The sequence below is a fragment of the Lissotriton vulgaris genome, chromosome 5 (assembly GCF_964263255.1).
Source record: "Lissotriton vulgaris chromosome 5, aLisVul1.2, whole genome shotgun sequence".
Lineage (NCBI taxonomy): Eukaryota > Metazoa > Chordata > Amphibia > Caudata > Salamandridae > Lissotriton > Lissotriton vulgaris.
In genome coordinates this window covers 1,016,331,159-1,016,357,419 of record NC_141693.1, presented here as the reverse complement: position 1 = coordinate 1,016,357,419, position 26,261 = coordinate 1,016,331,159, and the positions used below count along the sequence as shown (strand labels likewise).

The window sequence follows — 26,261 nt, the reverse complement described above, 5'->3', positions numbered from 1 at the left end:
TTCACTGGGTTTCATAGTATTTATTTTCCCATGCTAATACTCTTTCAGCACTTCAGCCGCATGAAAAAAGCCATGCAAAGGAAAGGAATTTAAAAACATTCTAGAAAGAAAGAGAGCCCGCGGAGGGCAAGGGCCACAGCAAACCACTCTGCGAGAAGGAATTCCATGTTTACTATAAACTTTAGGGGTTTTCAGCCTTGCAATGGACCCTTTCATTGCTGTGCTTGGATTCATGATGGTCCCCAAAGCATCTCTAGTTGTGAGGCAAGTGATGACATTATCAGCAGCGTGGGCGCTTCTCCAGCGGCCTACGCTGATGGACCGGTCAGGAGGGATTCAGACCGGGAAGGGTTGAAATGAGATGGGGAAGGTGCCAAACCTGCCCATGTCAAATGAATGAAATGCAAGAAGACTGAGGAAAGCAATCCTCAGCCAAACTCATCACCTCCCCTTCAGGATCTCTGTAGAGTCCTGACTCACTGGGTGCTCTGCAGCTCCCATAGCAGCAGGATAGCATGGGCCACTCATTGCCTCCTTCATTTTCTCCGGGTAGATTTAAGGTTCCAGCTCAGACTGTGAATTCTTGTCCTATTGTTTCTGTAAGATTCAGAAATCACATGCTGTTCCAGAAGTGGAGGAGAAGCCCACCGATCTCTTAAATTTTAACCCTACTCTGTTGTTTGATTCTGAGAGTTGCCGGAAAGCACCTTGAAGTAACTTGTTTCACACTAGACGCTACAAGATAACCAGCAGGCCCGGACTGGCCATAGCGGGCACCGGGCAAACCCCGGTGCGCCGCACGGTGGGGCCGGTTTTGGGCCCCTGGGGGTCGTTTTTGTTACAGGGCCGTTTTTCACTCATTCACATATATTCTGCAGTTATGAAAGAGCAAATGCAGGGTTTAAGGAGAACACGTCTTCCAAAGCAGGAAAGGGGTTGTAGAAACTGCTTGCCTGCAGGTTTCTTTGGGTTTTGTAGTGTTGTAAGATTTCGTTACTCCTCAATTAACCCCTGGGTCACAACTAAATTGACGGTATTGTCTGTAAGGCTTGCTTAGACTAAGTTCAGGGGAATTATGCTCTATAACCCCCTCTCACCTCTATAAGTTTTCCAAAACCTGAGCACACAAAATCTTTCAGCTTCTTATATGGCGTGACCCCAAGAGTTCATGAAGCGCATAGCTCCATATGGAAGCTGTTAAGAGTTTTTATCTAATTTAAAACACTCTATAAAACAGGCCCTAGCGAGGTTCAAGTTCTATTACTGGAACTGATAGTGCACATGGCTTTTCAAAGTTCATCCAATCAACACAAACGTCACAAAAATAAATGCATTTTAAACTGTTGAATGTTAGGATAGAGTCATTTTAGCTACTTATACAATGCTGTCCAGGAAAAGGCTCAGTTCTTCGTTTGAGCCAGTGGTTGCGGGTTGGGCCACCCGGAATTCATTTTTGGGGATCAGCACTTATTTTTTCTCATCAGCCTTTGTCCCAGAGCAAATGAGAGAGCAAAACACACAAGGGGAAGGAAGGACAACAAGCATTGGAAATGCAATAGGTCTCGCATTAGAAAAGTTGGAGTTATTGGTCTTGTAAATGACATATTGTATTTATTTGTTGGTTTTTAAAATTGCTAAATTGATGGCTTTGTCATTTACAATGCCAATAGTTATAACTTTCGCGAATGTGACACCTATAGCATTTGGAATGCAACATGTTTTGTATTTACGTGACTTAGATGGCAGCTCTCGTCGTTAGGCCACATCTCTAGAGAGCAGGAGAGTGCAGCAGGGGAGAGAAGCACAGCAATGCAATAGGTCTCGCATTAGGAAAGTTTGAGCTATTGGTATTGTAAAGGACACATTTTTTATTTATGTGCTCGTTTTGAAAATAGCGAATTAATAGCTTTGTTATTTACAATGCCAATAGTTTTATCTTTCGCAAATGTGACACCTATTGTAACACAATATGTGTTATGAGGGTGAGTGAGGGTGAGGGTGAGGGGTGAGGGGTTGAGGGTGAGTGAGGGTGAGGGGTTGAGGGTGAGTGAGGGTGAGGGGTTGAGGGTGAGTGAGGGTGAGTGAGGGTGAGGGGTTGAGGGGGAGGGGTCGAGGGTGAGGGGTTGAGGGTGAGTGAGGGTGAGGGGTTGAGGGTGAGGGTGAGTGAGGGTGAGGGGTTGAGGGTGAGTGAGGGTGAGGGGTTGAGGGTGAGGGGTTGAGGGTGAGGGTGAGTGAGGGTGAGGGGTTGAGGGTGAGTGAGGGTGAGTGAGGGTGAGGGGTTGAGGGTGAGTGAGGGTGAGGGTGAGTGAGGGTGAGGCTGAGGGGTTGAGGGTGAGGCTGAGGGGTTGAGGGTGAGTGAGGGTGAGTGAGAGTGAGGGTGAGTGAGGGGTTGAGGGTGAGGGGTTGAGGGTGAGTGAGGGTGAGGGGTTGAGGGTGAGTGAGGGTGAGGGGTTGAGGGTGAGTGAGGGTGAGGGTGAGTGAGGGTGAGGGTGAGTGAGGGTGAGTGAGGGTGAGGGGTTGAGGGGGAGGGGTCGAGGGTGAGGGGTTGAGGGTGAGTGAGGGTGAGGGGTTGAGGGTGAGGGTGAGTGAGGGTGAGGGGTTGAGGGTGAGGGGTTGAGGGTGAGGGTGAGTGAGGGTGAGGGGTTGAGGGTGAGTGAGGGTGAGTGAGGGTGAGGGGTTGAGGGTGAGTGAGGGTGAGGGTGAGTGAGGGTGAGGCTGAGGGGTTGAGGGTGAGGCTGAGGGGTTGAGGGTGAGTGAGGGTGAGTGAGAGTGAGGGTGAGTGAGGGGTTGAGGGTGAGGGGTTGAGGGTGAGTGAGGGTGAGGGGTTGAGGGTGAGTGAGGGTGAGGGGTTGAGGGTGAGTGAGGGTGAGGGTGAGTGAGGGTGAGGGTGAGTGAGGGTGAGGGTGAGTGAGGGTGAGGGTGAGTGAGGGTGAGTGAGGGTGAGTGAGGGGTTGAGGGTGAGGGGTTGAGGGTGAGTGAGGGTGAGGGTGAGGGGTTGAGGGTGAGTGAGGGTGAGGGTGAGGGGTTAGTGCAAATTCTTCCTCTTCGACTCCAGAGCACTCTTGTTTCCTGGCTGTAATCGGAGGAAACAAATCTGAAGATGGTGACTACGTTGAAGGGTTTTCAGTGTGTGCATTCGACATCATACAAGAAGGGTTTATAAAGAAATAAGGGAACCCTGTGAGTCAAGAGGGACCTAGGGTATGTAATATATTATAAGAGACAAAGAGTCCCTAGCAAATATGTATAGAGCAATGGTACACAGATTAAGACCTGTGTTGATTTTATACAAATGTAAAAGCAGTATTTATTCACAAGCAATCAAAAAACAAAGCCAAACAGACCAGGTGCAGTGGGTAAAAATATGATAGTCAACAGATTCCAAGCCTTCAGGCATTTACACATATAGTGACTACACCAGCAAGATGCATGTTAAGAACAGTCACAATGCAACAAACACTTTGTGCTCCACATGAATCGAAATGAACAAGTTTGGTATCAAGATGTGTTAGTCAATGACATTTTGATCCCTACTAGCATCGGGGGGGGGGGATCATCAGGACACAAGAGCATATGCCTGAGAGGTTGCCTGTACAAGGCCAAGAAGTGGGATAAAAAAAACAGGGGTAAGGAGGGGGATTAGAGGAGAGGGGAGAAACAAAACAGAAGGATATCTAGATGTAGAGCTGGGCGACAAAGCAAAGAAATAATGTGAGGTATGTATACAATTAAATTATCAATTAGATGTAAAAATACTGGAACATGCAATGGAATTGGCAGTGAAAACCATAAGTGGTATGAGCGGTGAGATCGGATAGTGTACGCAGTTGAGTGAGGAGTAATGGCCAGGGCACTGAGATCGATGTAGCGCATGCAGTGAAGGAATACACAAAATGAAGTGAGTGGAGAAGTGTGGTCCCAGGTCTGATATCACTAGCGGTGAAGTGGGAAAAGTGTGCAGAATCTGGAAAGGCTCATGTTGCACTAAAAATCTGGAATTTGCAAAGAGCTTAGGCAAGTGCATTCTGGGACGAAATGTGTCAGGAAGTGGAAGAATAATAATGGGGGACTTACAGAGGGGCAGAGTACCAATGTACTTAGAGCAGATACGACTTCCAGAGCTGAATCCAGTAAGGCTCACGTGGGGAAATAATTCTAAAAATTACACAACCTGGGGCCAAATGTAACAGGAGTACAGACCGTAAAAATGAGTAACTTACATTGAGGCAGAGTATCGGTACCACGCCCCCATATAGCAGAACCACGATGCGGAGCCTGCATTGAAAACGCCAAAAGTGAAAGAACGTAGCTCTGCACGGGTAAAAACTCAGTCCCAGAAGCAAGACAGCGGGTAGAACGTTCGCTGAGGCCCAACAGCTGAGCGCACACTAGGCGGGAGGCCGCCGAACGCTCTGGCAAGAGAGTTCCCGCTGAGAGGAATCACTGTGTGGAGATGTGAGCTGGGGGATGGGGCGGAGCGGGTAAAAAAAAAAAAAAAAGACGGAGGGAAGGCAGATAAGGGGAGGAGAAATGCAACACGGCGGGCAGGGGAGGGGGCGGAGCGGGTAAAAAAATAAACAAACAAGACGGAGGGAAGAGAGAGAAGGGGAGGGGGGAGGAGAAATGCGACACGGCGGGCAGGGGAGGGGGCGGAGCGGGTAAAACAAGACGGAGTGAAGAGAGATAAGGGGAGGGAGGGAACTGATGTGCACGCGCTTTTAAGCTCAATGCGCATGCGCATTGAGCTTAAAAGTCATGGGCACTGCAAGGAATCGCCACGATTCCTTGCAAGTTGGTTCAAGAGTGGATAAGCCCCCATAGTCTCGCAAGCTCGATGCGCATGCGCATCGACAGGCGAGACCTAAAAAGAAACACAGAGAAACCGTGACAAATGGAGAAAGCAAAGATGAAAGAGAACCTGCAAGAATGAGATGAAGGGGTAGGGAGTGTCTGGTGGTGAATGAAAGAGGTATGAGGTGGAATCCAGACTAAGGAGCCCTATTATTTGGCACCCCGACATCCGCTAGCACCGTCCGTGTGCCTCTGAGAAAAACTTTGGGTCTGAGCACTGGATAGGTGCTCTGGGTGTGTATTATTCCACTCAACAGCACCTGTGACAGAAATTATATTAGGGCTGATTGGACAGGAGGGCAGTAAATAAAGTAGATTTGTCACGTATCCAGCTACCGTTGGCAAAGCTAATACATATCAGCTTTGAAAGACAGAGCAATGCATGTGAACACATGCATCAAAACATGTGCACACGTGACAGGCAATGTTGCAATGGGTTTCTACTCAAGGAAACCCATTCCAAGATGGTAGCTGATGCACATGAATGTGTCTTGATGCATGTGTACACATGGTGGCTATTTCCTATTTGATGTTCTAACAAGGTGGGCATCCATGTTAGGAAGATATAGCAAAATGTTACATTAAAAAAAATGCTCATAAAGCATGAGAATTATAGCGAGTGTCTTAGCACCACTTTGCAGGTGCTGAGCTCTTGTAAAAATAAATAAATTAATTAAAAGATTGTTACATGGCCAACAGGATGGTGAATAGGACAGGAGCTGTGGACAGGAGCATAATTGGTGAACAAAAAGGGAGCATTTTATAAAGAGGGAAAAGGCAGAGACAGCAAGGAAACACAACAAAATACATGCACTCCAAAGGACTGCGCAATAATAAATAAATAAATACATCCTCCCAAGTATGCCTTGGAAGGATACAACTCATCCAATCAAATAATACGAGGTGAAGTAGCTCCCAGCTGAGACAAACACAAAAAATTGAGTGAAAGCAAATCTACTGACTCATGCGTTGACAGCCAAGATAGACAACAAAGTTACCCAATTATAAGCAAGGGGCTGACTCAAAGCCCTCCATAAGTATATGTTATGTAATGAAAATCATAGGTCTGCCAAGTGACAGCTATAGCTGTCTGCAGCAGAGATCTCAAGGTAGTCAAAATGGTATGTCTAATTTGACCCATCTCTTTTACAGCATCATTCAAAGGATGTATGAATTGCCTGGAACACTATGTTCATTTGTGGGTAGATATCTATCATGAACAAATGTAATGTGCTCCAATCACCGGACCGCTCTTTAAATTTCTCCTCGCCCAATGCATATCTGTTTTTCCTGGTCTATCTTATACCGCACAACAGTATATATGAACAACCGCTCTTAACTTCCCACAGCAAGATGTGTTCCACCATGTTACATACCATTGCACCAACAGCTTATTAGTATTTTTTTTGTTTACTCTGCCAACCCAGTACAACCACTTTTCTCACTCATGAAGTTTCATTTTAGTGGGAGACTGGATACTGCTCAGTAGTATGTGCTACACCTACACTTAATTTTTGGGAATAGTGCAGACCTTCTTGTTTCTGTAGAGATTATATTGGACTTTAGTGAAACTCTGCAAACTAAAACTAACACAGGTGACTTGGAGAGGTGGTAGCCAGCATGCAAATTACACTAATCCATGTTTGCTCTCTTCTAAGGTGAAGTTGATAATGTGCTAAAGGCTATTTATGGCAAAATACATCGGTGCTCAACAGAAAGACAACTTACCCCAAGGTGCTCTACACCCAAATCTATCTCCACATCTTTGCACGTTAGTTATTTCTTTACATGTGGGACATCACCTATTCTCACTTATTTATTGCTCTCTGAGTTTTCTTTAATTTTTTTAATGTCAGAGAACCTATGGGACAGTCTTCTCGTCTGGAATTCTCATCATCCGTTTATCTCACCACTCCCTGCTTCAGTCTCTGTGTGGAAACTTTTCCCATGTCATTCCATTTTCTCCTTTGCCCACTCCCATTTGCCAAGTCGATTGTTCCATACTCCCTGCCCAATCTGTCCTCCCTCCCACTACAACAACAACTTTATTGTATGATTAATTAAAATCCTTTAGAAAAGGTTAAGATAAAATAGTTCAAATCTAAAAGGGGGGTTAAAATGCAGAGATACTATAACATAACTGTACATAAGTAACTTTGTACAAAAAAAGGTCAGTTTAGAAAAAACACATGAAGGATTTGACATGCAGGGGGTATACAAAACTACGGAGGGCATCCTGTTGCTCGTAAAAGTTAGTGTAGACAATAATAGTATTAACCTCTTCGATGCTTATGACGAGCTCAGTTCGTCATGAGGCACAGTGGAGATGTGCTCATGATGAGCTGAGCTTGTCATAACTGCAGCGGAACGCCCACGCAGGGCTAATTCCCCTCCTGTGCGGGCGTTCCATGGGAGTGAGCGGAGTCGTGACAAGCTCAGCTCGTCATGAGCACATCTCACGTGAGCACGTGAGATGTGCATGTGAGATACTGAGCAGTTGTAAGTGCCAGTGGGCCTTGAAACATAATTTATTTAACTGTCAATTCTCGGCCCGATCGTAAGGACATTCCAGCAGCCGCATAAAACTTCCCAATGAGTACCATCTTCATCGAGACTATGGTGGTGTAAATGTGTCTTAAGGCCTCCTATACATGAAATTTAACAACCTAGGCAATTAATTCTTAATAATCACCAAGTAAGAGACACGAGAGAGGAAATTATATAACCAAAGGTTCAGTAGCTAGAAATCTATTAATACAATAATACAAAATGGTTCCCTAATACAGTTAATAAAATCACATCAAAGATAAGTAAGTCAGCATTATAAAATACAATAAACAAAATTACAGATTGAAATTTAAAAAGTGGCACAAATTAATTCTTGACGCGCGTTTCGGCGACCAGCGCCTTCTTCTGGAGTAGCCACGTACTACAGTTCTAAACAATCTCGATTCTAGATGATTCCATAATAATCGAAATTCTTTGATAATGTACTCCCATAAATCAATCTTTGGGGTGGAAGGTATTGGATCTAGTTGACACGTTTCTTCAAAGAAATCTGGTTCAAAATGACGCCTATTTACTGCTATGGTCTTTTCCTAGCTGGATATTTTGAAACAGGTCAGATGTTGAATATCACAGATCTTAAACCGGATGTATTGATCTTCATAATAGATGAAGGGTGTTTCGTTTTGTGGTAGCGATGAAAACTTTGGTTCAATAATAAAAAGAATGATGTGCGGATCTGGGATTTTAATACGGAACGTTTTGCCTCCTGGTCGCAAAGTAGACAGATAATAAACTACCTGTGTTACAAATAATCACAGGATATATGTGGGGAGATACCGCCGAATATGAGGCTCGAACTCGATACTCCCACGTGTTTTTTTATACAGTGTTGCAGACCAGGGGCGAGACACGACAAGCAGATTGTTTCAGGAAATAAGAAGACTTAAGGCCTCCTTACATGTTCTTACGCCGTAATGAATGACCATAGTTCCTAAATACAAACGCCTTGGGGACAGCAAAGCTGAGCAACAGCAAATGACATGTTCCGCAGATTCTTTGTGGTATTGGCACAGACAACATCCAGACCCACTTAACGACCAGTTTTTCCAGTGGGCTCTATAGTCTTGTACTGGCAAAGTTAAGAGTCTCACGCTCATGACATTTAGTAGGGCTTGCCTTCCAAGACCTGCTTTTAAATAGGGCTGGCATGCAGTAGTTTCAAATGAATTAATAAGAACTTCTGCACCCAGAACAGGTTGGATCCGTTCAAGGTCTTGTTGCCTCAAGACGTTCTTTCCAAACTTTTTTAGCAAGTTCTTTAAACTAAACTTTGTTAATGGTATGTCTGTTGAAAGTTCAATTGATAGTCCCAGTGTTTTTTTGGCCATCAAGAAATACCCCGCCCAGCGACTATTTTTATCTGTAAAGATCACCTGTAGCGCTGCCCTGATTGTGCCCTCCCACCCGTACCATCTTGCTGGCTTCTGGTGCGCTTTCTGTAATGCCTCTCCACAGAGCCCAACAAAGGACACACAAATGACAGACAAAAAACAGAACAAATAAAAAAAAAACCCCGGAGGCAAGTGATCTGGGTTAAATTCATCGTTGTTTTGCTCACCATGCCACCCCAGCTTAGGCCCAGCCATATACAAATCAGTCATGACCCTGTCCCCCATGGGAACAGTCCAGCCCGAAATGCCAAGCCAGGTCCCCCCTGGACAAGAAACAAGCATCCTGGGACCGGTTTCAGGGTACCACCCCTCATCAGCCAGGCTAGCTTGAATCTGGTGGGGTAACGAGCACGGGACCCACGTCTGTGCATACCTGGCGTGCTTAGGGTGAGAAAACAAAGGACACACAAATGATGAACGAAATGCAGAACAAATCAAACATTTGTTCAGTATTCTGTCCATCATCTGTTCTGTTTGCATTTTTCACCCTAAATGGAAAGGGTACTCCCAAACGTGGGTCCCGTGCTCGCTACACCACCAGATTCAAGCTAGCCTGGCTGATATGGGGTGATACTCCGAAACCGTTCCCAGAATGCTTGTTTCTGATCCAGGGAGGACCTGGCCTGGCAGTTCGGATTTGCCTATCCCCATTGGGAGCAGGGTCAAGACTGATTTGCATTTGGCGTGTCCAAACTGGAGTGGCATGGTGAGCAAAAAAACGATGGATTTAACCCAGATCTGTGACTGGGGGTGAATGTTTGATGTGCTCAGCATTCCGTACATCATCTGTTCTTTTTGCATCTACTCAGAGCCTGGCTGTCTGTGGCAGAGGGTTATTGGTGTGGAAGTGCATCGACTTTTGATATCAGGACAAAGGAGATGGGGAAGGGGAATACGCCACATCACAATAGTAGGTCACTGTTTCTCTATCCTCTTCTACCTCATTCCCTGTTTGATATAACAACATGTATAGGAATGAATGAAGTATAGACCATATTCGAGCCACCCCCGGCCCATACTGTTTGTCTGCTTTAGAGAAAGAAAATTGCTAGCTGTTGTAGAGTTCTGCCTGATGTGTCTAGGGCGCTTCTTGCATCCTCCGCCATCAGTGATAATCTTACTCTGTATTTAGCCTCCATGGGTAACAGACTTTGTGATGCTCTTCTGATAGCATGTAATTACACTTATTTAAACATAACCATTTGCATTCCTTTCCTTCCAACACTTCTAAAATTGGCTTTAAAGACAAAAAACACCCAACTCTTTTCCTCAAAGTGCAAACGAAAATACGGAAATAAATGTTAAAATTTTGCATATTCAATTAGTAAAACAAGGAAGTAGACAGTTAGTGAAACAGATGTTCTTCATGGAACCACTGTTAACCTGGAAGTACAATTACCAGAAGAAAAAGTACTATTCTGAGACCACCACTTCAGTGTGCTTTGCTGTGCCAGCTGTCAGACACTATTGTTAAAAGGAAGCCAGCTTCTGCATTATTCACAATGCATCCATTTATGGACTATGGATGCAAACTGTGACGTTGCCCCAGGCACAATTGCTGCCACACATGCAAAAGCTTTTAAACTGGCTTCATGAATGATTCTGCAGCCTCACAATAAAATAAGCAGTCAAACACTTAATTACAAAATGTTGCTACCACTCTCAAAGTGCTCTTCTGCCTCAGCCAATCACTCTGGGAGCCCTCTTTTGGGGAGTTTGAGACCCATTGGACGAAATATCAACACCTGTAAATGTTTCTCATTTCCTACATTCTAAAGATGGAGCTTGCTGCATGAAGATCCTGTACAGGACGGCGTAGGAGGAGGACCCATTCCTATCTACCTGATACTTGGTGTCAGTGTGAGAGGCGGTGAAGGGCTGGATCACACCGGCTGGAGTAGTCTTGTTTGCGCTATAATGTGTAAGGAGGGTTTTCCTTCTTCTATCTCATACTGACATGTATCTGTAACCTGCCCTTGATGTGGGTCTGGAAAGACCTCATGAAGTTGTGCAAGGGGGTATCTTAAACGTCCCGACAAAGTGGGACGGCAATGGAGCCCTAGAAAGTGAACATGGCACTGACAGTGCCTTTTCAGGTCTATGGCCACTCCCACAAATTGTTACCAAGCAAATACATGCAAATTCCCATTTTCATATGAGCACTGCAGCAGATTTCACAACAAAACTGGATACTTTTGCAATGTGAGTTCCACCTTAACATACAACTTACTTCTACCTGTGCTCTGCATCATTCTCTTCTCATTGCATCATGACCCCTACATTTCACCATTGTGAGTCTGATCTTTTCTGCTTGGGTGTTAGACAACACACCACCCAAAGCCTCTTGTTAAATGAGGCTGTTCACAATATGGAGAGGGGTGCAGCTTGGGAAGTAAGATTTGGGTGTGAGCTTCAGATTTCCTAACAATCACGCTGGCTTATCTGGTAAACATACATTATCTGAGAAGCAGGACACGAGGGGGGCAAAAGAGGTAGTGGAAAGGGAGAGCAGTGCTGATTGTTAGCGGTACTTAGCACCTTAGCTGCGGCGCAAATATCCCTCCCCAGTGCTGCGCTGTCCATTGGAACTAGTGCTGTATGGATGTCCAATGGTCGTGCGCAGCACTGGGGAGGTAGCGCTTGTGACGACCGTTGGCCGTCGGCAGCGCTTAAGAGGTTAAACCAACATATTTTGTAAAATGACCAACATTTTTTTAAGAACTTCAAAACAGAGAGGAGAGAGAGAGTGTGTGTGTGTGTGTGCGGGTGTGTGTGTGTGAGTGTGTGCGTGTGCGTGTGCGCATGTAACAATCCTCTGTGAAATCAGTTAGACACCTCAATGTAACAGACTGAAATCACCTGTTCCCAACTATTTACTATATAATACATTTAATAAGGGGGTGTAACACCTCAAACAACCCCCTGAGGTATGGCCCTGATAATGGCACATCAGTGATCCTCGCAGTCCACGATCTCTACAGTTGCACGCATAAGTTGAATGAAGGCAAAGAACTCCTATGCGTAATCAGCTATAGGAAAAGCTGAGGTGCAGGGATCAGTCTGAACTGACCTCCATTGCCCACATCCTACAGCCCATACAGTTCTGTACAATCAATAGTTCCTTTTCCCTTAAAAGTGTAAGAAATGAAGAGAATTTCATGTGTATAATGTTTCACTAAACATCACGCCAAAGAGGCACTCACGCAAAATGGTGCATCCTCAATAACCGTGCGTCAAATCGTATCAAATCATTATTTCCAAAGGGACATCAAAGAATTGGGTGTACAACCCTAATCTTGACTTGAAAGGGTCTGAACTGAGCAAACCAACATCCCCACGTTAGATGCAGTACGTGTGATATCACATCTTTACATTTGCTCTGCTGACTGATCAGAGTACAGAAAAAAAAATGAGGCCAACTCCTCAACGAAAACGATCGGCCGCGCAGATCATGAATATGCATCTCCAGATGTGACTGAAGCATCCAGACACTTATCATTCAAATATGATGAGCAATGCACTCGAGGGACGCAGCCTCCTCTTGTCCCATCCTTCTGAGGGAACAAAGCACAGATGTTCATCCCACACATGTAAGCAGCCTACCGCTAATGAGGAATACTGTTCAATGCAATTATGCTGAAAATAGGAAAAACATCCAGACACACAGCACCTTAAGATACCTGCAAGTAGGTTCTGCCACTGTCCCAATAGTGAAGCTCCTTAGATGGCACAAATAAGTACACCCCATCAGCCATAACCCAAGTAACACCATTAAAGCGGTGTGTGTTGTCACAAAAGCTAGCTTTACATTTGTAATGTTAGTTCAACCTACAGCAAACACAATTATTTACTACATGATGCTTGGAAACTGCCAAAAGCCATAATAAAGGTATTGCAGCGTAGAGCTGTGCCCCTATTGAAAGGGCAGGTCCAGTGGAAAAGAAACATTCCAGTCCTACCAAAGCTGTGCATTCCCTCAGGGGTCTTTTTTCAATTTTCTGACCTCCTCAGGAGGAGACAGTAACATCTACATTTATTGACGTTGGTAGCAGCCAGGGCTTGGAGGGGTAGAATGGTGCTGCACCACACATGTAGTTTCTGACTGATTGACTATTGCCAAGAAATTAAAAAAACAGAATTCCACTTTGCCAATAAAGTATCACTGCCCAGATCAAAGCAGGCAAAGTACCACAGATAAAGTGACTGTTTAAGTTGTAAGGGTATGAAGTGAGCTATTAAAAGTACCTTGGGCTCCATAAAAAAGCATGCACTGTTCTATTAAAGCGGAGCAGTCTAGCTGATCTGCCCATCAGAGGCCACTTACTGCCCCATTCAAAGTACTATGGGTCTCTTACACAGACAGGCATGCACTTTTAAAGTGTAGCGGTACAGGCGATAAAGACATGCCTGTCCATTAGAAGGGATGTGGGATTCATTGTCAAGGGAGGCCCTGTTCCACTGAGTGCATCAATCTAGCTGATAAAAGCATCTTCTGCCCTTTGGAATGTGTGCACTGTGGGCCACCTTATAAATGCATGCACTGTCCACCAGGGGCAAAATGCAGACCCCTGAAGACCCTGCTTCACAGGAGGGGCCCTAAAACTTGAAAGGGGACCCCTGAACTACAGGTGGCCCCTCGTTCAGGCCAAGACCAATGTACATCTGTGAAATATGGGAGACTCTGGGGTCCCTCACACATTCTGCAAGACGGCCTCATCATTTTATGTTACGTCACTGCTGTCCACTAAAGTGTAGTACCCTGGCTGACAAAGGCATGTTCTGCTCATTAGAAGGGACGTTCTCACCCATTTAAAGTCGTATGGGTAACATATACATACATACGTTGTGACACTTAAGTTTAGCAGTCTAGCTGGTAAAGGCATCCTCCTGCCCATTAGAAGTCACGCACCGCGGGCCACCTTATAAACGCATTCACTGTCCCTGTAAAGTTCAGCAGTCCGGCTGGTAAAGCCACGCCTTTCCCGTTGGAAGACAGGCCCTGCCCCACTGAAAGCAGTGTTGGTCCTTTATAAAAGAATGTATTGCCCCATTAAAGTTCTGCAGGCAAGCAGATAAAGGCAGGCTCTCCTCACTGGAAGGTACTTACAGCCCCATTAAAAAGCAGTGAACTGTCTGATTAAATTATAGCGCAATAACTGATAAAAGTATACTCAGCTTTCTGAAAGGTTCGCACTGCCCCATTAAATGTATTATGGAACATCCTATAAAGGCACGCGCTGTCCCACTAAAATAGAGCAGTTCAGCTAACATGTACTTTCCCTCTAAAGAGGTGAGAGCAGCTGAAACGCGTCGGTCTCGTGGTGTGCTAGTTTCTGCCATAGAGCACTGGAGACGACAAGGCAAATTTGACCTTGTTATTTTACTTATGCAGATCCCAAAATCACCTTACTACAATGGAGCTGTGCTCTGAAAAGTAAACACTGATGTAATTAAATATTGTTGGCCTTTTTGCACCGCTGCTATCCTTTTAAATCAAGTTCCCTTTTCTCATTTCTTTTATCTAAAAAGCAATGCTGTAAGACACATAAAAAAATAAGTCTTTTGCACATGGGTGTTATTGAAATAAAACCGCAATCGTAGAAGTAATGTCTGATTGTCACAGCTCCTAGTTTGGAACCAGGGACTGTAGGTCGAAGCTCTCCTTGCCTTGTGATCTTGGGCATTTGTTTTTGTACTTCCCTGCCTTTTGTGTAAAACTAAAGCTTCAAAAAATAGAGAGGTGCCATGTTTTACTTTACTTCACAACATTCCAGAATTCCGTCTTCTGTATATCTTTGTATCCATGCATTCTCAAAACAGGGATTCCGTGATAGGCGTTTGAATTAGCCAATAGTTTCTGTTGCTGTATGAGATAGATTGACCACACTGTGTCCTGGTTAATGTCATCCTTGATTGACACGGCTACTCGTCTCTAATTCACACTCTAAGTAGCCTGCCATCTAAAACAAAGTATATGTTGTCCTGTTGTTATGCTACACTCAAAGACTATGCAACGCATTTCCCCATGATTTTACTATATCCAACACTTTGTATAACCTCGGGGATTCATTACGAGTTAATTCCAAAGAGCAAGCATAGATTGATTATCGGGGCAGTAACTCCTGTAATCAGAATTGCATAGTCGATAAATCTACCACCTAGCAGTTACATCATACCTACATGGAATTCCAGGGGGAAAAAGGACACTCCAGGGGACTCCGACCTGAAATTTCACTTGTAAGTACAGATTCCCCTAATTATTTATCTTCTCCCTAAAATGCCAGAGTTCTAACTGTAGACCCTCTGATCTCCGCAACTAGGTTTTGGCTTAGTAGGAAGACATTCATGGACTCCGCAATGAGGCCCATGGAGTTAGCACTGTGCTTTAAAAATTCCCTCAACTCATGGAAGTAATTTAAGATGCATGTACAAAACACTGCTTTAATTAGAAAATGTGTTTTACAATTCTCACTGAGCTAAGCATTTTTAAGCTATTTTGGACCGAATGCATAAAAGCCACTATGCAGAGAGTCGTGCCACAGCCTACAATAAGTTCCTCGTGCATGGCTGGATAGCAGCCTCTCTAGTTGTCACAGGAGACCCGTGGTACTCACAGTCTGGAGAGGGCCTGGTTGTTCTGGAACAGCAGCTCTGGCAGAGAGTTCAACTGGTTCCGGTTCAGCCGTCTAAGGAGAAGAAAAAAAAAAGATAACAAGAATCACCAGCAAGTCGGTGGCATCCCCCTTTCAAATGTGGTTTGATTTATGAATGAACAAAGTCCAAGGCCCAGAAATATTAAGGCCTCATGCCACTGCTATCATGAGGCTAAGTGGCGCAAAATGGCGGAAAGCGGCACAAAGCAGAAGCATGGTTTTAGTTTCCTGTGTTCAAGGTGTTTTACACTACAAAGGTGGCCTTTTCACTGCGCCAAATCCATTTCGCTCTGCTTTTCAAAGGGGCTTTCAAAGACAGGATCAATGCAAACGCCTATAGGTTTTTATAGAAAACCCAATATAGTAAGGTAGTCTCCCCAGCCTTAGTGTCAGAGACTAATCCCTAGTGGAATCAAATGTAAACAAAGGGGGATGCGTTCCCTTCCCCAGAAACCGAAGCACCACATGTGTGCTACAGTGCACAGCACACACCTGGTGCTCCTGTCTATACTTAATAATTTGTACAGGAAGTGTATGCTTCCACTAGAAATCCAGTGATGGACAGCACGCAGTCCCCTCTGCGCCAAGATGAAATGCGGAGCGTGGTGCATGGCTGCCTATGTGTGCACCAACGCAGGGGATGACACCAGCAGCAAGACAATCCTAGCACTTATGACTCTGCACTGTGTGTATCCCCTTCACACAATGCAGCCAGCATATTTGGACGCTGTGCTGCCTTGCGTGAAATCTTAATAAACTTGTGCCCAAGAGTCTACCCAAGCAGTTAGCAGACTCCTCGGGGAGTGCCTAAGCCCCGAGCATTGAAATTATACAAAACAATGGTTCCACTGGCCTTAAAAATGGCGTTATGCTAATTTCACGCTGTCAGCAGTGAGGGAGCCGCGTGCAGAAATATCACTGATTTGCTAGTAGGTAAAGAGGCATCTCATGCATGGAGACACATTTCCCATTTCCCATCCCTCAGACCGTCATTTCTTCATTCTGACGTGGGAAGGGGATCATTGCTTGCCAGCCGCCACCACATCTGTGTTCGTGGCTTTAAAAAAACATTTGTAACTTGTAGCAATATTAAAATGAAACCCTCCGTTAATCATATTATCTTAAGAGAATTCCTTCCATATTCAGTCTGCTTGTTTGCATGGGTCTCTCATTTTTTTCATTTGTTCCACATTTTGTTTTGCAATTAAGACTTAGTCACGCATGGAAATGCGGTGTGCAAGCAGGGTTAGGCATATTTCCTGGCTCCAAGCACTTGGAAAGACAGAAAAGCAGGGGTTTAAACAAACCTTTGCTGACCAGGGCACTCACGGCTCTCCCAGAGTGCTGAGCTGAATGTGTGCACTGCCAGACCGGCTGCTCTACAGCACCCAGTCTGACCTCAGAGAAACTCGGTGATCATAGGTGGCATAGCCTTCTGATGAAGCACAGGGCTTCAGGGCGCCTTATCTTTGATCACAGGAGATAGGAGGACGTGTAGAGGCTCTAAGACAAGCAAGCAGAGGTTTGGAAATGGGGGAGAGAGCTGAGGGTTTATAATGGGGAAAAGATTTTGATTCTCATCCATGTGGAGGTGAATGGACGACTGGATGATGTCACCAAGGGACAAAGGTTTAAGAGAAAAATTAGGTGACCAGGACTAACCCTGGGAGGACACCTAGGGGTATAGAGTTGGACCACGAGAAGGCCAGTCGATGGAAATGAACCACAGAACATTTGGATGAAAGCTTGTCATGTGCTGATCTCAGGGTAGCAGTGTGGTGAATGCTCTAAGGCTGAGGACCCATGGGGGTCCACAACGCCTACTCAGGAGGTAAGCCACCCGTAGAAAATTAAATGATAATAACAAATTAATAAAATGTATATAAATAAAGAAGAAAAATGTAAAATTGAACATTTTTAAATGATCTGTACATGTACAGGCAGAAATTGGAGACTAAAAGTTAGTTTGGTATCCTCAGGTTGATTCGTGGGAGCAGTGCAAGTACATCAGACAGAATGTGGGTCAGACGATCGGTGGCATCAACTGCATTTAGAAAAGCTCCAAACTTCTCATTGAAATGAAAATTCTGATTTTTTTGTATTTGTGAATTAAAGAAAATATTTCATGATTTGTTTGATGAATGTTTGTTTCTGTATTTTTGTGTAGTGTTTTGCGGTTCAATCATCAAAAGTGCTAAAGCCGTAGTCCCCAGATTCAAATAATGACACAGTGGGGGTCCCCAAAATACAATAATTATTTAGTGAGGGTCCCCGGATTCCAGTAATTATTCAGTGGTGGGCCCAGATTCCAGTAACTGTTCAGCGCGGGTGCTCGGTTTAAAGTAGTGATTCAGTTGGGGGCTACAAAAGTCTAAAAGTTAGGAAACATAGCTCTAGAGAGATCACTGAATATGTGGATAAGTGACTTGGTGATTATGGTGACTTAAGATAATGAAGTTAGATATGTGGGAGGGTAGTTTCCATAAAATGCAGTGCTCAAAAGGCAGCTTGCAGATGCTTTGGCAGACATAGTGAGTGGACCGAATGAACTCCAGGTATTCAAGAGTCTGGTCAAATAAGGGTTGTTCAGCAACATTTTTAAAGAGTAAATGCCAGGGCCAGCAGCAGGTTTTATGAGTTGAGGTTTGATAATTGCTGATTGACAGCTTTTTAGGTAAGTGCCACACGAGTGGATGATTAGATTAGATATTGAAAAAAGACAGGAGAAAACTGAGGTGGCGAGGCTTAGATACTGGCAAATTTGGGGACCGAAAGGGTCAGCGGGGGCAAATGATGACCTTGCGGAGTTGAGTACTGGAAATAGCGCAGTCGGTAGGGTGTGGGAATTATATAAGCTGTATGAAGTAAGTAGGGGTGAAGGCGGTGTACAAGAGGGAGAGTCAGACTTAGAGGAGCACAGCAGAGGTCCCATGGAAGGTGGAGGTTTTCCTGTGAAGAAGCAAAGCCATAAGAAAAGACATCAGAGTAGGCAATAGCTAGGGGTAGTGGGAAGAGAGGAAATGTGATGCTGCAGGCTAGCCACTGGGGTTGGGATTTCAAGGAGAAGAGGCCATCCTTAAAATCCGTTTTGGCAACATCTAGACCTGACATTAGGGAGATGAGGGCCGCAATAAAGGTGTCAAGATGCTGAAGGATCCATGTTTTTCACCGTTCACAGAAAAGTATGCATATCTGCATCTTTAAGGAACACGTTCTAGAAGAAGCCTAAGTATATGGGCACCGGCCTGCTGGGGTGAAGTGATTGGTTCAATATGTTGAGGGAGATGGAATTGATAGAATTCACTTTTCGATGCCCCAATCATCCTTTCTCATCTAAGTAAGTTAGCATCATATGGCTAACTAATGAAGTTCGTATATGTACCTATGTTGAATTGTTTCATTTGCTACCTTATTATTCGAATGCATGTGTGAATATATTAGTTCCTTAGCTTAGCCTGAGTGCCGCCATCTTGTGTATTCCTCTGTGTCCGCGAGCCTCACTCACTCATCTACCCCTCCCGCAGGAATAGAGAATTTCACTAAGACAGCAGTTTTCGTTTCTCGGCTTACTGTGGCCGAAACTAACAAGTCTCGTTATCAGTAATGTTCTCATGCCCCAGAGACGCTGAAGCCTAGCTCCATGGCCTTGAGTAAAGATAGCGATGTTTCTTTTGCTGGTGCAGATGCCTGCTGTATGATGGCATTGTTCACTGGTCTGGGTTTCGGTAATTTTCCAGAAGGGGCGTACCCTAAAAGAACTGTACTGCATTATAATGTATTGCTGTAATGCGGAGAGTCAGTCCTCTCGTTCGCACTCCTAGGAGTGAGGTCGGACAGGGCCCTCTCATATGAGTGTTGTTTGGCCTAATAAAGACTTTTGTTTATTCTTCTCCACTGTCCGGCTGACTTCCTATATAGTGACTATAGGTGAGTGCGGTAAGTCACTCGGGTGGATTTGAGCCACGCTTATCAGATGGCGCCCGAATAGGGAGCCCGCGATAAGGATCTTTTTCACCCGTAAGTGGGTAGCAGAAGACCGGGGACCCGCTGGTCGGCACGGTGGGCCCGGGTACCCATCTGATGCCGAGCTTGGTTCTCGCAGCGCTGCCCCACCCTGCTGATCGGGAGAGGTCCCGGTTCGGATCTTATGCCGGGGTCCAGAAGGCGGAACTCGAAGCTGACCGTGTTGGTCCTGGCAGCTGGAGGTGGAGAACGGTAGAGGTCGGTGCCGCCTACGGAAGGTGAGTGGTCCACCTGTGATTGTTTCAGGAACCGGAGTGTTCCGGGAGACTAGGGTGTCTCCAGTCGTTTGAGGGGCCGGTGTGCTCCTGGGGCTAGTGTGCTCCGGGGAACTCAGAGTACGAGTAAGTGCTCTGACAGACTTGACGAGGTTGGGGGAATATCTAGATGTATTGTTTGTAGCGATCCGACCGGGTGGTACTATGGTGAAGGCGTGGCTCATCGCGGGTGGACTCCGGTGCTTGCCCTGAACTCCTAGAGTGGCGGTTCAGTGGAGGTGAGTCCTGGGTCTCCCGTGGTAAAGTGCGCAGTGATCCGTAGTGCCGCACGGGGAGCGGATTTGTTTCCCCATCCTCAGAACAGTTAGTGTACTGTTCGGTCTGCGGTAGAGTCCAGGTTCCCCAGGACTTGGTCGACGGGCCTTGTCCCATTTGGTAACACGTGTTTGGAGGTATTGTATACGTGCGTGTGTGGTTTCCTAATGTATGTCTATATGTGTGTATGAACGAGCTCTAGCTAGCGACTCAAGGTAACGTAGTTTGTGGAGAAGTGTTTCTTTCACACCGAAGTAGAGATGCCGTGTTTTAGTAAGTTACGATGTTTTGGATGTTGTTGTCGACCCTCAGATACTAGACTGGCCGAGAGCCAACCTGCACCCCCTGAAGGCACTCCAAGCTTTGATATGTATGTCAAGCATGGACTGGTCCCGCTTTTGTTTGGTACTTTGTGGCACCGGTACACTGCTGATAATGTGGATTTACAATGGCCTTTAACAGGTTCTTTCGATGAAGCTAAATTGGATTATTTGCAGGACAAATTGTTTGCTAGGCGTAGCCGTCAGAGTATGTTTGATTCTTTGCGAGTGTGGCAGAAAGAGGCCAGAAAACGCAAGTTGAGAGACGAGAAAGAGGCTTATAAAAAGTCCACTCAGACTATGGCGCAGAAGGCGAGAGAACCGGTTGGAAATGAGAATGCGCTACGCATGGAGCGCTCAGATAGACTTTGTAGGTTGAAAGAAAATAAAAGTTATGTAGTGCGAGAGGACGACCCAGATGAGATGGAAGACATTTTGAATACCCGACCCCCTCCCCCTTATGCCCCACAGCCTTTGTACCCCTCCTTGCCAGTTCTGGCCCCCATTAGTGGAGTTCCGGGTCTTTCAGCAAGTGCCCCCCAACAATCCTCGCCCTCGACACCCCTCGTTTCTTTACTTCAGACCACTTCACCTGCACCCTCCCAATTTTCTTTAGCACTCCCTACTGTTTCAGCTAGTACCACCCCCAGTCAGGAGATGCTAACGCCGAGTCAAGGCGCAGGTAGCGGATTGCTCTCGCAGGTACGGAAGTTGCTTACGCGTTCTACAGTTGGTTTAGATGAGAAGAGTATGGTGGCTAATCAGGCATGTCAGTGGGCCAGGAACAATATTTATTCGTTTGAGGATATTTGGTCCACTATGAAAGATTTTGAGCCTTTGATGCAACAGCACGCTTTGTGGCACATGTCAAATGTATTGATACCGCTATGGGAGCAGGGGTATGGAGGTGTGGCTCTAGCGACTTTACGAGATATACAGAACGGAGCCTATAAGACGAATACTGGAGTGAAGGAAGTGATGAGTAGTTTACGCGCTTTATTACAATACAGAAATGAATTGCCCTCCGCAGGCACACCCCATTTCCCAGGTCTCCATCCAATGCGCGAGGTGCACCCTATTTTTCATCCCGAGATCCCCGAGTTGGTAGATCCAATCACGAGGGCTGTCACCAGGAACAGGATAGATGCGCATTTCCAGGAGCAATGGGTGTATACGCCATGGAAGAGAAGTGAGGTATTATCATTGAAGGCTCAGCTACCAGATTCTAGAAAGAACCCGACTGCCTACTACAAAGAGCTAACAGAAGCTGCGTCTTCCACTGTAATGACTTTGGCTGATGTCGAATTGTTTTTCGGGCTTTTGGTCCCAGTTGATGTGTGGCGGCAAGTGAAAGGTACTGACCATGCGGAAGAGTTAGGAGGTACGTGGCAGGAGTTGCAGGACTGGGATAAGGAACGTAAGCCAGGGGAGAAGCCGAAGGCTGAGATTCTAGCTTTACCGGGGCGTATAATAAAATACATGCATTCTCTTATTCCCCCGAAGAAGGTGGATTGGGACAAGTTGACGGCTTGTAAGCAGAAAAAGGATGAGGCAGTCTCGGACTTCTTTACGAGGTTTGAGGAAACGTTCATAGATTTTAGTGGGCAAGATGTGTCACAGGATGGAGGGTTACGGCTTTTTGTTAATAGGTTTGTCATGAACTTATTGCCTGAAATTTCAGCGAGATTGCAAGCGTCGGAGAGCACGTGGACAACGTCCTCTCCTTCGGGTATCCTCAGTATGGCACAGTATTATGAGCACAGAGAAAATGAGAGCAAGGATAAGCAGGAAAAGAAGGCTAAGGATTTGAAGACTAGGGTTTTGTTGCAGCAAGTGGCTAGAGGCAGAGGGAGAGGTGCAGCGCTGAGTCGTGGGGGCGGCTTTGGGAGAGGTGAGAGTAGGGAAAGGCTGGGACCGAATCAGTGCGCGAAGTGTAAGCAGGAGGGGCATTGGTGGAGGGATTGCCCACTGCTTCAGTCGAACGCTGGTCCAGGGCGAGGACGAGGAAGAGGTAGTGGTGATTTTGGGAGACAGGCTGCACGGTCAGAAGGAGGCGGGAGACCGGGAGGAAATTACTTTGACAATGGTGCAGACAGACAACAGTTGCAGAGGGGCGGTGGTCAGTACTATAATGATGATTACTCAGTGGACGATCTGACAGGGTTCTCCCACAACTAGGACAGCGTAGGACAGAGCATGGGACCAGTACCTGTGGAAGTTGATCAGAGGGGACCCTATGTCGAGGCAGACTTATTGGGGTCTCAACAAAAATTTCTAGTGGATACGGGTGCAATGAAAAGTTCAGTGGCTCATTCTCGGGTCCCAGGGGCGGCTCTGTCTGGCAAAAATAACATCTCTGTGGGTTTCGCAGGAACCCCGGTGATTAGCCCCATTTCTAAACCTCTCACGTTGACGATTGGCCCTTTCACTGTTGATTCACCGTTTCTATTGACATCGAATTGTGGAGAAATATTGCTGGGCTTAGATTTATTGAAAAGGTTGCACGCCACCATCTATTGTTCCCCAGATGGCGTGTACCTTACTTTGGGCCCGAATGTCGCCCGCCCGTTACAGTGTTTTTCAAAAGATGACCCATTACCACCTGAATTTCAAGGCATACCCGACAGCTTGTGGGCTGTCAATGATACAGATGTAGGTAAAATGGATATTGCCCCGGTGACCATAAGAGTGAAGGTGGGGGCAAAATTACCCAGGGTTCCACAGTACAGGATTCCTAGGGAGGGAGAGAAGGCCCTGTTACAAATAATACAAGATTTAATACGGTCTGGTGTAGTGGAAGAGACGGATTCGAACATATGTAACAGCCCTATTTTACCTATCCTTAAAAGATGGTCACCTGAAGCTACTGATAATACTCCTGATGTTTATAGGTTTGTGATTGATTTGCGCCACGTAAATAGAGTAGTGGAGCCACAGTACCCGGTGGTCTCGGACATCACTACAATATTGACAATGATTCCCCGCTCTGCTAAATATTTCTCTGTCCTGGATTTGAAAAATGCTTTCTTCAGTATTCCAGTACATGAAGAAAGCCGTTATCTCTTCGGATTCTCATTGGCTGGCCGAAGCTTCCGCTTTAAGAGAATTCCCCAGGGGTACACTGAAAGTACGAGCATATATAGTCAGGCTCTGAAGGCACAATTGGATGAACTGGAACTTCCACCTGGCAACGTCATGTTGCAGTATGTGGATGATATCCTGATAGCGTCGGACGACGAGAAGGGTTGTCGGGATGCTACTGTAAAATTACTGCACCATTTGGCAAAAAGGGGGCATAAAGTGTCCCTTCCAAAATTTCAATATTGTCGAACGGAGGTAACATACCTCGGTCACCTCCTTTCGAAAGTGGGGAGGAGATTGACGCCAGAGCGCATAAAAGCTATCAATAACATGAAGGTACCTAACACGCAGCGTGAGGTGCGCGCATTCTTGGGCATAACATCGTACTGTCGCCAGTGGATACCTAACTATGCGTTACTAACAAAACCCCTATTGTATCTGACTACCAAGGAAGTGCGCGAACCTTTACCCTGGACCCACGCATGTCAAGAAGCGTTTGAGTCACTAAAAACGGCTTTATGTTCTGCGCCTGTTCTTGGAACACCTGATTACCAGAAGCCTTTTGTTCTTTACGTACATGAGGCGGAAGGTTGCGCGTTGTCTGTTTTAACTCAGTGTTACGGGGGGAAACAGAGACCCTGCGCTTATTTTTCTGCGATGCTCGACAATGTGGCAAGAGCGCTGCCGAGTTGTCTGAGAGCCACGGCGGCTGCTGCGGTCTCCATAAGACAATCGGCAGGGCTCGTATTGGGATCAGATCTCACAGTCATGGTACCGCATGCTGTGGACATTTTGTTGAACAGAACACAGACGCAGCACTTAACTAGTGCTCGTCTTACGGGTTATGAGATGACTCTTTTTGCACCCCATGTTACGATCCACAGGTGTGCTACATTGAATCCTGCCACATTGTTACCTATCCCCACAGATACAAAGGACGATGACATACATGACTGTCTGTTTAGGACAGAGGAGGAGACAAAGGGGAGGGTGGATCTGACAGACAGGCCTTTGGACGAACCAGACGGGGAGTTGTATGTGGATGGGTCCTGTTTTAAACTGCCAGATGGTACATCGACAGCAGCATATGCAATAACGACATTACAGACGGTAGTGGAGACCTCTAGGATACCTTACAATTCGGCCCAAGCTGCTGAGATTATAGCCTTACTGAGAGCATGTGAATTGAGTGAGGGGCTAGACGTGAACATTTATACTGACAGCCAATATGCCTTTGGCGTGGCTCATAATTATGGGCGACTTTGGGCAGAACGGGGATTTCTGACTTCTCATGGACAGCGCATAAAACATGGCCCACTGATATTACGACTGCTAGCGGCACTGACACTACCCAAAAGATTGGCTGTGATAAAGTGTAGCGCACACAAGACAATAGTGGATGATGTAGGGCGAGGCAATGCCTTCGCCGACGAAACAGCAAAGGAGACTGCTCGGGAAAAATTACCACGAATGTTTGTGGCAGGACCAGCTAGATGGGTCCCAGATATTAATATGTTTTCAGATACTGTACAGAGTGTAAAGAATATCCAGGGAAAAGGGACAGAAGATGAATTGAGGGCATGGAAGGATGGGCAGGGACGATTGGATGCGGATGAATGTTGGACAGATGTGACCGATAAGAGACGATGGTTACTCCCGAATGCATATGTTCTTCCAGTAGTGACGATGGCGCATGGGCCTGCACATGTTAGTGCAAAAGGGATTTGTAAATTGTTAGACCCAGTGTGGAGCAATAAGAATATCTCTAAAGTGGCGACTCACTTGGTTCGACAGTGCATGGTGTGTTTGAGGCATAATCCTGGAAAGGGTACCCCTGTCCCAGCTGGAAACTTTGCACCTCCTTCTTTCCCTTTTGAGGTGATTCAGATGGATTACATCGAAATGGAAAGGGTCAACAACTTAAAGTACGTCCTTATAGTTGTATGCGCCTTTAGTAGGTGGGTGGAGGCGTATCCAACGAAAGATTGCACGGCCATTTCTACTGCAAAAATGTTGATAAAGGAGTATTTTTCTCGCTTCGGATTACCTAGGGTGATCTGGAGTGATAATGGCACGTCCTTTAATGCAGAACTAGTCAAGCAAATATGTAAAGGCTTACAGATTTCCCAAAAATTTCATTCGGCCTTACACCCTCAGGCAGCAGGACTTGTGGAGCGGTTTAACGGAACGCTCAAATTGAAAATGGCCAAAATACAGGAGAGTACAGGTCTCCGTTGGCCAGATGCCCTTCCCTTAGCCTTGCTTTCAACGAGAGTAACAGTGAATTCGAAAACGGGCGTCTCCCCCCATGAAGTGGTATTCGGCCGCCCGGCCAATATCTGGGGAGTGCCCAGGCCTAAGTGTTTTTCAGAAGTACCATATCCTTTGTTGATAGACTATCTGTATGCTTTGACTAAAGATCTTCGTTCTATTCATCAGCAGGTAGCAGACACTCTGAAGCCGTTGCCGGAGGGGCCAGGACACCCCATCAACCCAGGGGACTGGGTCGTCGTCCGAAGATATCAGCGGAAGTCCTGTCTGGAGCCAAGGTGGTCGGAGCTGCGTCAGGTGCTCCTCACTACGCGTACGGCGCTTCGGGTGGAAGAAAGGAAGGCGTAGACCCACGCCTCACACGTGAAGAGGGTCCCGCTCCCGTTGCCCTATGACCAGTGGGTAAAGGACGGCATTGCTGACGAGGAACACAAGAAAATACCAAGATATGTTCCCTTCTCGGATGCTTCACTGATTGGAGAAGAGCGAAGCGGAATAGAGAATTCAGTGAGCTCTACTACTCCTGTTGCTACTAGTGAAGAGACACCAGAGAGTCCAGCATTTGCCACAGAT

General features: G+C 46.0%; 1 protein-coding gene across 1 annotated transcript in view; it reads right to left on the bottom strand.

Moving 5' to 3' along the window:
* The window catches only part of SLIT1 (slit guidance ligand 1), an 842,620-nt gene that overhangs the window by 645,701 nt on the left and 170,658 nt on the right, over window positions 1-26,261 (bottom strand). The window contains exon 4 of the mRNA XM_086922632.1: window positions 15,425-15,496. Within this exon, the coding sequence (XP_086778758.1) occupies window positions 15,425-15,496 (72 nt within the window). The remainder of the gene's footprint in view (window positions 1-15,424; window positions 15,497-26,261) is intronic.